At 37.1% G+C, this 15,601-nt stretch overlaps 1 protein-coding gene across 3 annotated transcripts in view; it reads left to right on the top strand.

Moving 5' to 3' along the window:
* The window catches only part of LOC124171925 (plastin-2), a 156,526-nt gene that overhangs the window by 110,825 nt on the left and 30,100 nt on the right, over positions 1 to 15,601 (top strand). For all 3 annotated transcript variants that reach the window (XM_046551352.1, XM_046551353.1, XM_046551354.1), the window contains exon 6: positions 3,347 to 3,452. In XM_046551352.1, the coding sequence (XP_046407308.1) occupies positions 3,347 to 3,452 (106 nt within the window). The remainder of the gene's footprint in view (positions 1 to 3,346; positions 3,453 to 15,601) is intronic.

Raw genomic sequence — 15,601 nt, 5'->3', positions numbered from 1 at the left:
CTTGACAGGAATGTGCAGTGCTTAAGTAAGTTAGCTCAATGCCCCTGTTGAAGGATGGAATGCCGAAGCATTGGCATATCTTTTGTGCACCCTGAAATGTTTGAAAGTTACCCTCCCTGAAAACATGCCGAAAGATTAAATGGGAGCCTAACTGTGGCTTTTTCCAAAGAAGTGACATTTGCAGGCGGTCGCGCAGACTGCCTGTATTCGTGGAGGAAGGGCTACTGAAGGTTTTGGGAATTGGTGAGCAAAAGACACATTTGGAGGAAATAGTTGATTTTAAATGATATACTTTTATTTTTTAATATTTTAAATGGAAATAATAATACTTTGGAATGGTCCTTTTTTTGTTTAGGTTCTTCGTTAGTAAACTCCTTTTTCAGCAATGTGAATTACAAGTGTTTGATAGATATGGTAATTAATATGTGTTTTGTGTTATTCTTTAGTATATTTGTGTGCATGTTGCCACCTACCTCGAGCTTTAATGTTAAATGCTCCTACAAAAAGTCGTTTTCATTTTCAATTTGGAAGTTAATCAGTTTAAGCTATCATCATCATTAGTCAACAATCCTATGATTGGTTTGACACAGCTCTCCATTCCTCTCTCCTTTCCGCTCACCTTTTCATAGCGACGTATTTATTCTCATTAACATCCTTTATAATCTATTCTATGCAACTCATTCGGGGCCGTCCCTTGCCCTTCTTCCCCTCCTCCTGTCCTTCAGCGATTGTCTTCATCAGGCCATCATGTCTCATTATGTGGCCTGCTAAGTTGTCCCATCTTCTGATTAAGGTTTTTAGGAGACTTCTCTTTTCTCCCAATTTTCTTAGCACTTCCTTGTTACTTACGTGGTCGATTCATTATATCCTCATCATTCTTTGGTAGCACTCCGGTATGCTTCCCCTCTTGACTTCTCTGCTGCTGTCAACATCCAAGCCTCGCTTCCATAGAGAAACATGCTCCATATGTAGCACATGATGAATTGTTTCCTTAGTTCTATGCTTGTATTCTCAGCTGTAAGAAGATTCTCGTTTTTGCAGAAAGCCCTTTTTGCCTGTGCTATTCTAATGACTATTTCTTTCTTGCTTTGTCCATCATTGGTAATTTGGCTTCCCAGCTAAGAAAACTCTTTCACTTCTTCTAGCTTATGCTTTCCTAGGTTCATGTTTGTCTTCACCACCTCTCTTTTGCTGCACACCATTACCTTAGTCATTTTTTTGTTGATTTTCAGCTGATATCTGGCCATTGTTCTTTCCATATATGTCAAAGTCTTCTTCAAATCCTTCTCTGCCTCATCTATGAATGCTATGTTGTCAGCAAATTGCAGCGTGATAATGTTATCTCCGTAGATATTGACACCCAAAGCTTTCTCCTTGATTCCATTGGTAGCTTTCTTGATGAAAACTTGAAAAATTAAGGAGGAAAGTGCACACCCTTGTCTCACCCCTTTTCCTATTCTTGCTTCTCCATCGTTGGGTCCACATTTGATCACAGGTATTTGGTTTTTATACATTCTATGAACAATTCTACGATCATTGTAAAGCATTCTGATTTCTTACAGAATTCTAAGCATTGAATTCCATTCCATGTTATCAAATGCCTTCTCTAAATCAAAATATTCTATGAAAGTCTGTTTGTTCTTCTCTATTCCCTTCTCTAGGTGCAGCGTAAGAGCCAAAATTGCTTATCTGTGCCCATGCTTTTTCTAAATCCAAATTGGTCCTTATCCAGGAATTCTTCTGCCCTTTGTTTAAGCTATGCAAAACATTAACATTTTAGTGCACACCAACTCTTTGTAGTGCAGTCTTTCTGTCTGTCTCCATCTTCAAAATCAGACTGCTTAAATACCTTAATAAAAGCCTGTACGGTGATAGAAAATTCTTCTCCTACCTATGCTTGCCACAGTTAAAAATAATTGTAACTGGGTGCCAAATGATGAAATTGGAGACAATATAATATACTGCCAATACGAAGCCTTGAACCCTGGTCCTTGCAGTGGTAGATAAAGATGCTAATCTTCACTCCATCAGTCATATGTGGAGGCAGTGCTGCTTTTTGGAGTGATATGACGTAATAAAAGTTCTGCATGAAAAATAATTAATTACAACGTAAATATCAAACCACTACCAGTTCCAAGTTTTCGTTTCCTCATTGTGCCTGTATGATGGGTACATGTTAAATCAATCATGTACTGGTGGCGACAATTTGTGTATGAAAATGGTTCTTTAACCATCAAGGCTGGAGTAAAATTCTTGAAATACCAAGAATATGAATTAATTGAATGCCATGTTGCTAAGTACCATGCATTGCATGCATTAACTGTTTCTCTTAATTCTATTTGTGACTGATTGAAAACTTAAAATGATTTCTGTGCCTTTTTTATTGTTTTTTGACTATATTGATAAATTGTTTTTAAGTTAATTTCTTTATTGAATAAATAATTTTAATCATAGATTAATGTAAAGAACAGTGTTAAGCAAAAAATTGAAATATTTAGGTTATTGACATTATCATTTGAATTTCAGAGTGTTCTTCAAATCTAAATTTTTCACCCCTGAAGCACCTAGAGTTACCATATAGTACCAGGCACTGTTTTAATAACTAATAGGGCTAGAAGTATAAAAATGAATATTGATGTTAAACATTAATTAACCATGTTATTTGGAGAAATTTTTTTCCCAAGTGTTACCAGGTTAAAAACTAGCTTGTGAGAAAATTTTGTTCATTATAGCAGTCACATAAATGTACCTCTACTTACCCTATTTTTTTCTTCAACTCAATGACATATATATGACAATTTAAGGGATTAAAAGGGATTAATTGGGATTAATTGGGTTAAAAGAGTGCCAAGCATCATTTTAGGCAAAACTGGATTGACAATAAAAATAATACAGGAGCCATATTAATTTATCTAGGAATAAACCTTGCATGTGATTTAACATTTAAATTTATGGACTTAATACTAATATGTTGAATTGGTTGTTAAATAATTGCAAATATTTATGGCTTTAACCAAGTTTAAATGTGAATATGTATCTCAGAACCCTAGGTGTGATGGTTGTCACTCTTTTAATGGGACCCCTTAAATTATATCATTCATAATTCGCAATATTCCACAGAATGAGTGTGATGCAAATCCAATGTTTTTTAATATGAGAGATGGCTCTTGGTTAACTACCTACAAAAAATTGTAATTCCTTCCCATGTGAGTGGTTTTCATAAGTTTATTAAGCTGTTGTCGGTCTACAAACATGGTATTCTGAATTCTGATATAGCATGTGTTTGCATGGAATTGTAACTTTCAGAACATTCTTTTATTTTTGCATTTTACTGGTATTTTTTTAGGCGCTGTAATAACTTTCAGAGTGATATCCAAGATTCTGAAGTATACACCTACCTTATTAAGCAAATTGCTCCTGCTGATAGTGGTGTGTCAATGATGGCATTGATGGTGAGTCAATGAATATTTTTGAACATTTATATTCTCCGGTTCAGGTTCTTCATGTTAATAGTGTGCTGTGGTAGTTGGGAAGACATATGTTTCAATTTAAAAAAAAAAATTGTTTCATTTTCTTGCAGTACTTTAGAATCTATATCCTATGCATGGTGAAGGGCATATTCAGGGTTTTGGTTCTCATGAAACATATTTCTTATTCCATCTTCAGTCGATACTTCAACTATAACTTCTTATTTCTTTCACACGAGTTTGTCTATACCTAGGCCTCCAATTCAAGTATATCTATATTGAGGTAATTAGTATACTTTATACATATTTGTAGTGTATTCTTTTTAATGATGACTGGTTTCATTCAGCAGTTGGCATCATCTTGTAGATGGTGACTCAATTGACCAAATAGACGTATCTCCTGTCCTCATTTTTTCTACATGGTTGACTAAATTATAACCCTGAATACTTGTGTATATGAGGAAGAGCTGATGTGTATTTGTACCTGCAGTTGTTATCTGTTGGATGGAACTATCTGTCAGAATAATATCTCGGGAAATTTTTTGTTAAAATTTTATTATCTTTCACGAGGTTGAGTTTAAGGAATTCGAGATATCTGCATAATATAATACAAGCTAGCATGCGTGGGAAGGGGTAATCAATATCCTCTCATGAAAATGTAGAAATAATATTGGAATTCTGGAACATGTATAAGAATAAGTGTTGAAAATTTTCAAGTATAGAATTTATTATGTGAATTTAAGTATACCGGGACTAGCCACGGTGATAACTTTTACGGGAGTCACCCGCAATGCACAATTGTGCGAAAAATCCACAGAGAAAAAAATGAATTCGCCGGTCAAGGTGAATGATTTTTTCTCTGTGGATTTTTCGCACATTTATTATGTGCATTTTTTATGATGCTGTCAGTATTGGTGCGTTTAGAGAAAGAGTATTCTTGTAGGGTTGAGCGGTGCTTGTCTGTGTGCATGGAATGCCACAACCCTCAGAAACTTGTGCAGTAATAAATAAAGGAATGGTAAATGAAGCCTTGTGGAGTATTTTTCTCAGCATTATTTTTATCATGAGATGGACAGCTTGCACAATATTAATTTTGGCTGAAAAATTATTGCCAGCAATGCCATTCATATATGTAATCCATCATGGCTAAAAAGTTGAAAATGGTCTCTAAGGTTATTTTATAATTATGTATAAGTATTGCTTTTAGTGGAAATTTTTTGTTTCGGGTAATATTAATTTAGGGTCAGTTGTGCCTCTGCTTTCCTGTAGAGTGAAAGCACTGGTGATTTGTTTAATATCTTGAGCTGATAATAAATATTGCTAAATTTTGCAAACTTGATTTTTCTTCTTTGAAAAATTTCTCATAACATTTCTTAAAGCAGACATCAATGGATTTTATCCACACACATATGTAGTAATAATAATTTATCTCCTTGATACTGATAGGGGATATTGAGATTATGGTATCATTTGATTCCTCCCTCCAGGTAGCCGTTATGAAAATTACTGGGATCTTTTGAGTATTTTCCATATATAAATAAACGGAGAAGTACATAGTGATATGTAACTTAAGCTTAGGTTCCAGAATTAGGTGTAGTGCTTCTTGTAACATAATAGTGCTTGTCCATGCTTCTTGCTGCATTAGTATGCTGATGCAAATTATAATTTTTTTACAGTGAGACTTCTCATTTAGAAGCTAAATTGTTTATTTAAGGTCTTTCTTTTCATAGCCAAAACAGCTTTTGATATCAATTTAGCTACTAGCTTGGATGCTGGATTCTCTTTCTGCACTGATTATTTTTTTCATCTATAGTGCAACAAGATGAAATAGTTAGCCAAATTCTATGAACTTGTGCTTTAAAAAAATGATTTTTGTATAGCTGGTTTGTTTTATGTGAGCTGTGTCTAAAATGAGCATAAACGTCATTTAGTTTATATTTGTCAGATGTATTTTTCCATGGCAGTGTGGATGTTCAAGCTTAATATGGAAAGCCAAGAATTTTTCGCAAATACAGGCGGTCCCCGACTTTCGTACACAATGCGTTCCCGAAAACTTGTACGAAAGTCGAATGTACGAAAGTCGAACCATGGACTTCCATACCAATTAGGGGTTACGTTCCAAAAGAGTGGAATATACGTAATAAAACCTTTTTTTTCACGGAATTCATTTCAATTGACTTAATTTTAAAAATATGTTAATAAAACTCCTCAAATCATCTAATTTCTTTAGAATATATGCAGAAAATGCAAATAAAAGTTTAAAAAACGAGAACTCCGTTGGCTATCGAGTGAAACTTCCTCTTGGCGTTTAAGTTGACATTCCACTTATTACGTCCACTATAAATAAAAAGACATATCAAGAAGCATAACAAAATGTAGTTGTTGAACCCGCACTCTGGATACCTTTTAATTTTTACACCAAAATTCGACATTTGGCAGGTGACATTCGTGATCGCGTATATTTCGCATGTTATTCAAAAAAGACAAAAGACAAATGGAATTAGGGTGATATTTCGTGCAATATCGTTGCTGAAGGTGTACATGAATTAAACAGCACTCAAACGAAAAAACACAATTAGAAAGAAGATCTTACTAGTTTTATTGAAAGCTATTTGATGATGTCTAGTCAACTTCTTTTGAAAAATATCTTCAATGAAGGCTTTCTTCTTCTCTTGATAATGAAGCCTATAGCAGGCAGTCTCTCTCCCAAATAAATCACCTAGATTAGAGTCAACTACCAACAATTCCCTTCATTATATACGTTCGTATTGTTCGCATATACTGCCATTTGAAACAATTGAATGTTGGGATGTGCAATAAACACCCCGGGAACTTTAAAAAAATTACAGACCAATGTCCGAAAGTCCGAATTTAGCGTACGAAAGTCAAGTAAAAGGTGTCAATTTTGAATGTACGAAAGTACGAATTATACGAAAGTCGAGTGTACGAAAGTCAAGGACTGCCTGTAATCTCTTTAAATATTAAATAGGTTTGTTTTGATTCCATTAGTTCATCCCTATAGTATTTTACCTGGTCTGAAATATACTGAAGTGGAATATACTAATTTATCACAATTTGTTTTACAGACTCATGTTTCAAATGTTTTGGCTCATGTGCCAATTATGCCGTCTCTTTGGATGATGTATGCACTTATGTAAGCTCTTTTGAGACCCTTAATTTTTGTGTTTGAGCTTTTCTAACAGCAAAGTTAGGCTTGTTCCTTGTGATTATATACCTAACTCCTCCCCTGTTGATGTATTATGTACCTGTGCATGATTTCATGGACCCTTTACTTGTTGAGAACTTGGTGATTCAATATCCTTTTGCTTTGGCTTGGTATTTTAAATTTTCTCACCTGTAGGCATATTTCTTGATCTATTGAGAAATTTGTACTTATTATTGGGCAATTCCAAAAATCTGGAACACACAGTACAGCTTTTTAATGAAAATATACCTACTCCCTGAATAATGCTGTTCCGATTAGCACTCTTCTGCATTAGCCCTTATTTCATTTTTAGACCCTGTTCCTGTTTAATGCTCAACTGTTCTTCAAAAGTCCCAGTGCACCCTTTCTCTCCATCAGAATTGTGTTCTGCTAAAGTTTTACTTATTTGTCTCCATTGCCCCCAAAAACAGCAGAGAGAGAGAGAGGCCTTTGACATCAGGTTTTTATGACAAACGACAATAAATGTCACAAACACCTATGCGGTGGGTAGGGGCTACCTACCCTGGTGGGAGTCAAACCTTTTACTTTATTGACAGGCAAGGACTTCACCCCTTATCACTGAGGCCATCCATTTAATTCTGAATGGAAAATCCCTTTTTTTAAACCTGAATACACCTGAATATTGTCTATAATACATTTTATGGAAGAAGAATAATTTTCAAAATAGTTTGGTCAAGGATTTTGTCATTACATCTTGGAGTAATTCATTGATCACTGAACTTTGTAAAATTAGTTACTCACCACCAAAAATAGAAAATAGGCCTAAAACTTAATTGACCAATCAAATATCATTTAAAAAAATTGGAACAATATACACAAATAACAAATCATCAAGATAAAAGTAGGGGTTTGAGGGCGTGGAGTTGTTTGTGGAGGATTTGAAAATGGTGGCAGAGGAGGTGAAGTTGAGGAATAGATAGGAATAGTAATGTAAGGAGGGGAATCAGTGGAAAGGAGGGTGTTGAGATATGGAGAGGCTGCATTGGGGAATATGAATTACACAGTCATTACGTAATGGAATTGGAGGAATATGCAACTGAAAGAGGGGGAGAATTTTGTTTGTTCATACAGTTCCTCTGAACATTTTATTTGGGAACATCAAGTCAGATCAGGGCACTGTGATGGGATGTCGCAGAAATGCCAAGGGAGAAAAGGATAAAGTCCCATGGGTAAAGTTTCTCAATGTAAGGATTTAATCGTGGGCAATGGCGAGGAAGAAGTTGCATATCTTTTCATAATAAGTTATTTGTAGTGCTCAATGAAAGTTTTTCTTTAGCATCCTTTTTCCAGTTAGAATTATGTATTAATGAATCTCGGCAGCCTGATAAGAAATGCATTGCTGAATGGCGTGAAGTTGAAACCCTTGCAACCTCTTGATGTAGGTCACTTGACGATGACAGTGATGCTCCCTTGTGGCCTTTTTAATCTTGGTTGAAGGGATTTTTCTTTAAATTCTTCCTACTACACTTGTATTTTTATTTAAAAAAGACTCGAGCATAAGGGATGTATGTAATTACCATCCAGTCAAGTCTTATGTCATACAAGTTTTGTTATTTTGCTATTTTTAAGAGTGTTTAAAGGTATTATTGGATTATTAGATAGAGACTTGAATTTCATAGTTGTTGTGATAATAATCCATGTGTGAAAATATATCATATGCATCTAACTATTGGTATAGGAAAAGCCTACTGCTATACAAAGAGCTATTATTGTTAGTTCATTTTTATTGGTGAAATGTCTTACAATTCGTCCTCTATAGCCAATAGAAAACTCTATGGCGGAAGAAAAAGCCTTGATAGTTCAGGCTGTTGAACAACTAGCGCAAAGTCTGGAGATCCTGGTTCAAATCTTAGCCCACTCATGTTCTATTTCCTCTCTGGATTTCACTCACTGAAAACACAAGTATGATTTGCTGTTGGGGGTTGTAATTTTTAGAGTCTAAGTAAAATTATAACTTATGGGTTTTGGCCCATGAAGTTATAAATCAGAATAGTTAATTTCAGTGTGGGCATGTTCCTCCAAGTTTGGCTGAAACTACCAGTAATTCATGTGTTGAAGGGCATATGAGAATGTAGTGAAGTGAGATTCAGTGTTAAATTTGGAGCAAATGTGTAGTCTTTTTGGGTACATTTTACAGGTTATTGAAGCAAATGTAGTGGTCTTCATGTTTTGAATTTGATGGGCTTATGCCCTTAATGGACTGCCCTTTATCATAGGTATCAACTAAGGTTTTTAGCTGTTTATATCCATCAGCTGCATGAATAAAAAAATGAATAGTCAAAGAATGAGATTACATATTTTCTGCATTTCTGTGATTGAATTATGTTTTACCTCAGAATAATTATTATTTCTTTTATTCATTTATTTGGTATATATAATTCCAAAACAGTGAATAGCTTTGGTGATTCTTATGAATTTTCCAAGGTATAGGTTGTGTTAACCTTTTTCATAGATAGGGTTTTAGAATGCTAATTAACTTCTTCTCTAGCATAACAGCAGTTTTTTTATGAAAACCTAAAAGAGTAATGCATATAGCCTATGGTTTTGTGATTGGGTTTTGCTTGTGACTACAGGATTACTAGTTAGTGCCCATTGTTTATTTTTTTTTTCATGCTCATTTTATGTATTATTTTATGTTCATGACATTGCCGTATAAGCGTGTGTAAGAGGCGCACCCCTATTTTGAGCATCGAAGCTATGAAGAAAAAAATTTTGCAGAATTTTTTTAATACTATCGCGCGGTGTTGCAGACGTATGCCTGGAATTTCGACTGTTATCGAAATTTCCTCTTTTAATCCTAATTGAAAGAGGAAATTTTGATAACTGCGGCGGTAATAGCGGCATTAGAGGGAGTAGAAAGAGTTCCGATTCTCTCTTCGCATACGCCGTTGCTCTACGATGCATGTCCTATTCACGAACGATTTTGTTTAAATGCTCTCGCAGAAGTATTGCAATAGAATTGCTGCTGTGGAAAATTATAAGGCAAAACACAACAGGCACATAGCATGAACCTTCCCAAGAACTTGGACAACAATCGGGGCAATGTCAGTGCCGTAGGATAATAAGCACGTCGTAGATTTAACGGAGCCACACTCGGACCTCCATCAGCCAATGCCTCTGCCGTTTTCTTTCCTTTCCGAGACCCCACAGGAAAATATCAAGTTACAGGGGAACAATGGAAACGTGTTTCATCCCTACCCCGTCTCAGCAACTGACTTTGATCGATCTCCCAGTTTCTGGAGGCCAAATGCAAGGCGAGTCATCTACTGAGCCCAAAGATATCTCGATAGCTTTCAATAATTGTATGACACGCACGAGGTTCAAAAAAAGAAAGAGATCTAACGCGACGCATATCTGACAGAATTTAAGTTTTTTAAGCTGTAATCTTTTGACTCAAAGATATATAGTTACAACAAGGCTACTAATATTCAAAATAGTCCAAACAGCACACTTTCGGAAGAAACAAGCGTAGCATAAGTGCATTCAAACAAGACGAGACGGACTGGTTACTTCAGGCACCGCAAACTGCGTATATCACATTGCTGCGCTTTTGCCACTTCGCTTTGAAGGCAACGAAGTCACATGCAAGATCGGACGTGTTCGTCCCTTGCTCCTTCGCTCATAGCTTCGTAGCTTGAAATACGGAGGGGAGGGAGCGCGCTCCTTCCCCTCCGTATTTTCCAATGTAAACGTTTCCCCAATGGAAACAGGCCGCACCATAGAAAAAAGGCTGACGGAACACGAACGATGCATATGCTTGTTCCACCCACTGAAATCAGCGGTGGCGGAGCATTGCCTGGACCTCGGTCACCGAGTAGATTTTAAAAGTACCAAAGTGCTATGCCGCACAGACAACTACTAGGATCGAATTGTCAAAGAAGCCATACAAATCAACATACACCAAAAGAACCTAAACAGAGACAAAGGCTTCCAGTTAAGTAATACGTGGAAGTCAGTGATCAATCACTATAAATCATCCCAATTCAGAAAGGACCAATCAGGGCCCACTTGCACGGCCCTCATGAGTATAAATACCGGAGAAAAAACTTGGCTCAACATTAACCCCTGATGACGATGACGGACTTAGTCATGGAAACGTTGGGAACTACAACCCGATACGACACCCGGTGGGAAACCCGAGAAATATTCCTGCAGAGCATACGCCGGGAAAAGCTCAGATTCTACATTCTACTGCTTTCTCTCCCTGGTGGTTTTGCATTCCTAGTCAAAATTCTTCCATTTTCTTTTCACCTCTCCCTTCCCCAGCTGAGGCGTTCCAGTTCCCCATCACTGCTACATTTTTCTTGCCTAGGATTTCCCTGATTATATGTGTAAGCTGTTCATACACCTCATCTACTTCATCCTTCCTATGATTGGTGTTGGGCATGTAAACTTGGACCACCAGCACCCTGATTATGTAACTGTGAGAAGGGTGAGAGCGATGTCGTTGCCAGGGGCAACGCGATTCCCACGACGGAAGGTGATAGCAGCGATTATGAAACCGTGATCGCTCTCTTTATCACGCTGCGAGCGTCATTGGCCTATCACGTTCGAAACCCTTGGTGACAAGCATATGCTGACATTAAAACGAGCACTAAATGCATACATTAGCAAAACATTATTGTTTATTTAATTTAAAATGCCCTATAATCGATTAAAAACCAATTTAATTCTTAATTATTTCAACTGGAGTGCTCTGTTGACTTTATAGTTGTCCACGTTGTTCAATTGTTATATGCGCATGGTGGTGAATTCGATTGAGCAGCTTTATTTTCACACAGCAAATTGGAAAGTACTGCTAATTGAAGTACATCCGTGATTCAAACGTCAATTACTTTATATCGAAGTTAAATTATCAACATTTGCCAAGTACGTTCTCCAACATATCAGCATCGTTAAACTCCTTTTCGACTTTTAATCATCATAAATCAACTATTAACTACTTACATTCAAATCGCTAGCGCGATTACACTTCCATTATCATTTCAACATTAATTAGTTTCAATCCAAGATCACGACTTTTCGGCCATTCTCTACGATATAGTGAATATAATGACTGCAGCATCTCCCGGCAAGCATTAGCTTAATGGATTACGTTATCACACATCGAAAAGTAATACTACACTTTCCCCATAACTTTACCATAATAGGAGTACTTATTGATAATATTATCTATTGGCGAAGCGAAGTACTTAGCTTTGAACTGCCTCCATTATATGTTTTAGTTGTTTGTTATTGTTATTTCAAACTCTCTGGAGACGACGCATTCTCGGACAGGGATGTGTCGAAGGATTTCATTGGCTCTTCAGATTTCTCAATGATACCAACCTCACGCGCTCGTACCTGTATGATACGCGCGATGACGGTGGCTTACATGATCGCGTGATACAGCGGAACGTGATAGGAGAACGTGATGGTCATCTATCGCCGTGGTCGCTGTCACATTTACATAATCGAGGTGCAGATGGTTGGTGGATCACCCCTCAATTCCTACCACCAGAATCCTTTTGCTTGCCTCACCTATGCGTACCTCTCTCTTACTGAGCTTCCCGTTGAATACCAAAGCTACACCTCATTGACTTTCCTTTCCACCACTAAGCACAACCCTGTCCCCTCTACTCCAGTAATCACCGCTATCCTTCCAACTTGCACAGTCCCAATGTATCTTTTCTCCCTGTCTCCATTCCCCTTTTGATATCCTATTCTACCATACCCACCCTCATAATTGTCATAGCATTCCATGTCCCTGTATTCATTGCTGCCTTTGTCTCCATCTTCTTGGTCTTCTTGTTTTATTTCTTGGATGCTGCTGCTGATGATAAATCTTTGCAAGGGTTTTGCTTGTTGCCAACCTTGCTGCTGTGAATGAAACCGACACTTTGTGGACAGGTCCTGTTCTATGACTTTCCAAGGTTTATGTGATTGCACCTCATATTTTTTTGGGGAGATATAGATGGTGGGGTTTCCCACTTCCATTCCTGCTGGGTTTTTAATCTAACACTATTTGGTTAACTACCTTCTGTCTGCCTCCTACCCTTCAGCCTATATGGCATGGATGGCCCTACCAGGAGTAATTGAGAATTACTCTCCCACCAGAGCAGCTCTAGGGTTCATAGGAACTTGCATGCCTTACCACCACGACAGCATTCTAGCTTATGGAAAAGATTTGGTGTATGTAATTTGTTAAACTTTTTCCCATGTAGTTTTGCATCCATGAACTGCTTTAACTGTTGTAGCACCAGCAATTGTTTGCATTTGTCTCCCTTCCCTTAAGAAATTAACTCTTCACTAATAGTAAGTACTTAAGAAATTCTATAAAATCCATGACAATACTCTTTAAGCATACCTCTGGAGGAATACATACCCTATCCTTCACATAATTGTCTCTACCCTTCGTTGAATTTTGTGAGGAAATTGCCTCTTCAGATTGTATGTCCTGGTAGCGTGTAAAATCTCCGTCCTCCAAGCCATCTGGTGTACTGAGAGAAGGTTTCATGAATGTCGATTCACAATCAGGGGTCTTGGTTCAAGTGCAAGTCAATGCAGGCTCATAATTTTTCTTTTATGACCACATTTCATTTCTTTCATAATTACACAACTTTTCCATCATTGAAAGTGCTCTCTCCTCATTGCATGTATGGCTAAGGCTCTTTCACCTATCTTCAGGAATCTGGGTTCATTGGAACCTTACCCAATATTTGTTGAATTCTTCAACCTCTTGGAGTTTTGGTACACCTTTTGTATGCATTTTATATATTTTGGAGTTGAAGAGGAGAAACAAGATGCATAATGACTTGCAGTATATTTAGCGCTGAGTCATGTATTCAGAATCTAAATTGAAATCTCATTGCTGAGCATCAGTGCTAATTTTCTGGCATGCTGGAAATTAAAGTGCTGCCTCATCTAGTGCCCAAGCGCATGCTGTACAGTTTGGGTGTGGAGGGGTTTTGGATAAATTTTTATTTGTAACCATTAGTTTCAATGTACTTGAATATGATACAGTATGTTGAAGCTAGTAGTTGGGAATGAAATGTTTAAAAAAATAGTAAATGGTCATTTCCTTTAGTATTACGTGCAGTGGAAGCTTGTTTTAGTGAGTACAGCATATGGCAAGAATCATGTTATAACGAGTGATAGGCAGTTTACTATCAAGAGCCTATGATTAATAGGTAAAAATATACAGATGCAGCAAGGCCAAGAAGTCCCTGTGGTATTATGAGGTTTAACTCTTCAGAGAGGTGCATAACTGCTTGAAAGTGAATGGGGATCACCATTGTACTGGTTATGACAGAAATAATTATTTGTGAAACCATGTGTGCAATGCTTATTTGGCCAACCACCAAACATTATGATTACAATACATGTAACTGCACAGATTCAATTGGTAAGGTTAACTCTACTGAATGTGACAGCTTGCGGAGTATTTATGGAGTATTGACATGGAGTATTTATGAAAGATCTGCAGCATTAAGGCGAGCATAGTTTCATACAGGTGGAGGACTCGGTCTCAGTCAGTCATCGATCAAGGGCAGTGTCAATAGCCTGCTAAGGCCTTGTATCAGACTCACCTGCACCATGCTAGAGCTGGGCAGGGATCTCGGCACAAACTAATTTGTTGTCTATCAGCATGGTTAGTCAAATTCAAGTTAGAATTTGCATGGGATTGCATGGGATAGACTGGTCAGAAAATACACAAGCAGAAAAGAATCTGGTTGACAACAGTCTGCACCTGCATCTGTAAACCTGAATTAAATTAAACACAATTGCCTCAGTGACATCTTCATTTACTGCTTTCAGAAGCTTTTTTTCATGTCAGATTGTCTAAGTTATCCCCTGAGTGTGAAAACAAAAGTTGAGCAACTCTGACTTATGGGAATGAGCAATAGCAACCTCGCCTGTGAAAATATCTGTGGCTTTAAGTGCTTGTATCCAAGAACTGCACATTTGTGGCTTCAGGAGGCATAATTTTTCAATCTCATATAACTTACCTTCACAAGAGAATTCTGTTTTATTATTTTTGAGTTTCATGGATGATTGTGTTGCATGCTCAGGGAAATATATCCTACTATGAACGACTGCCTCTCATGTAACTTTTTCTGATGCACCTGTTGTGTGGTGTCGGATATATGGTTCCTGCCTTGGAGCAATGATTTATTGCAACTTACCAATCCTGAATGATCCCTAGTCCGTGATCACGCAGCTACTCACTGTGTGACACAGCCATGGATGCGGAAATGAGCACCAAAAATTATTTTGTGATATTTCATTTGAAAATTTACATGTGAACTACAAGTTAGGTAAATGCAGGTATTATTCCTAATAGAAAAGCACTGATACGAAAGAAATGCAGCAAGTAAAGGTGAATGTGGGAATTATGAGGCTTTATTCTTCATCTTCTGATATAAGGAGTTGCCAAATTAGGAAGCGATCATGAGCACTTGTTAAACCAAGCTTCCACTGTAATTATTCACATCCTGTCATTCTGCAAAAGTTGCTTTCTTTCATTTAGAAATTGAAAGTAAGGGGGAATGAAAGAGAAGTACTAAATTTTGGAAATAGCTGGATAGTGCTGTACAGTTTTGCAAAAAGATTCCTTTTTAAATAATATGATGCAGGGATAAAAGAACTACACATGTTAGGTCATGCAGTATCTAGATTTTTTTTGGCTGCCTAAAGAGTTATTTACCCGCTGCTGACAATGGCCCTGTGATTTCCATGAGATGGCTTAGAAATGGTTTTTGATTATGTAAAGCTGTTGTCCACTCAATATACCAAAAATTTGTCGGCAGTGCTGCAAATGGTGTCAAACAATGAAAGAGAAAGGCTTTGATACTTTGTGTTTAGGGTGCCTCGACAACTAAGGTCATTTGCAAAGGCTTTGATACTTGGATCACGGAAAGAATGCACA

This window comes from Ischnura elegans, chromosome X (assembly GCF_921293095.1).
Source record: "Ischnura elegans chromosome X, ioIscEleg1.1, whole genome shotgun sequence".
NCBI classification, from domain to species: Eukaryota; Metazoa; Arthropoda; class Insecta; order Odonata; family Coenagrionidae; genus Ischnura; species Ischnura elegans.
Note: the sequence above shows the minus strand (reverse complement) of the source record. Positions and strands in the feature narration are given on the sequence as shown.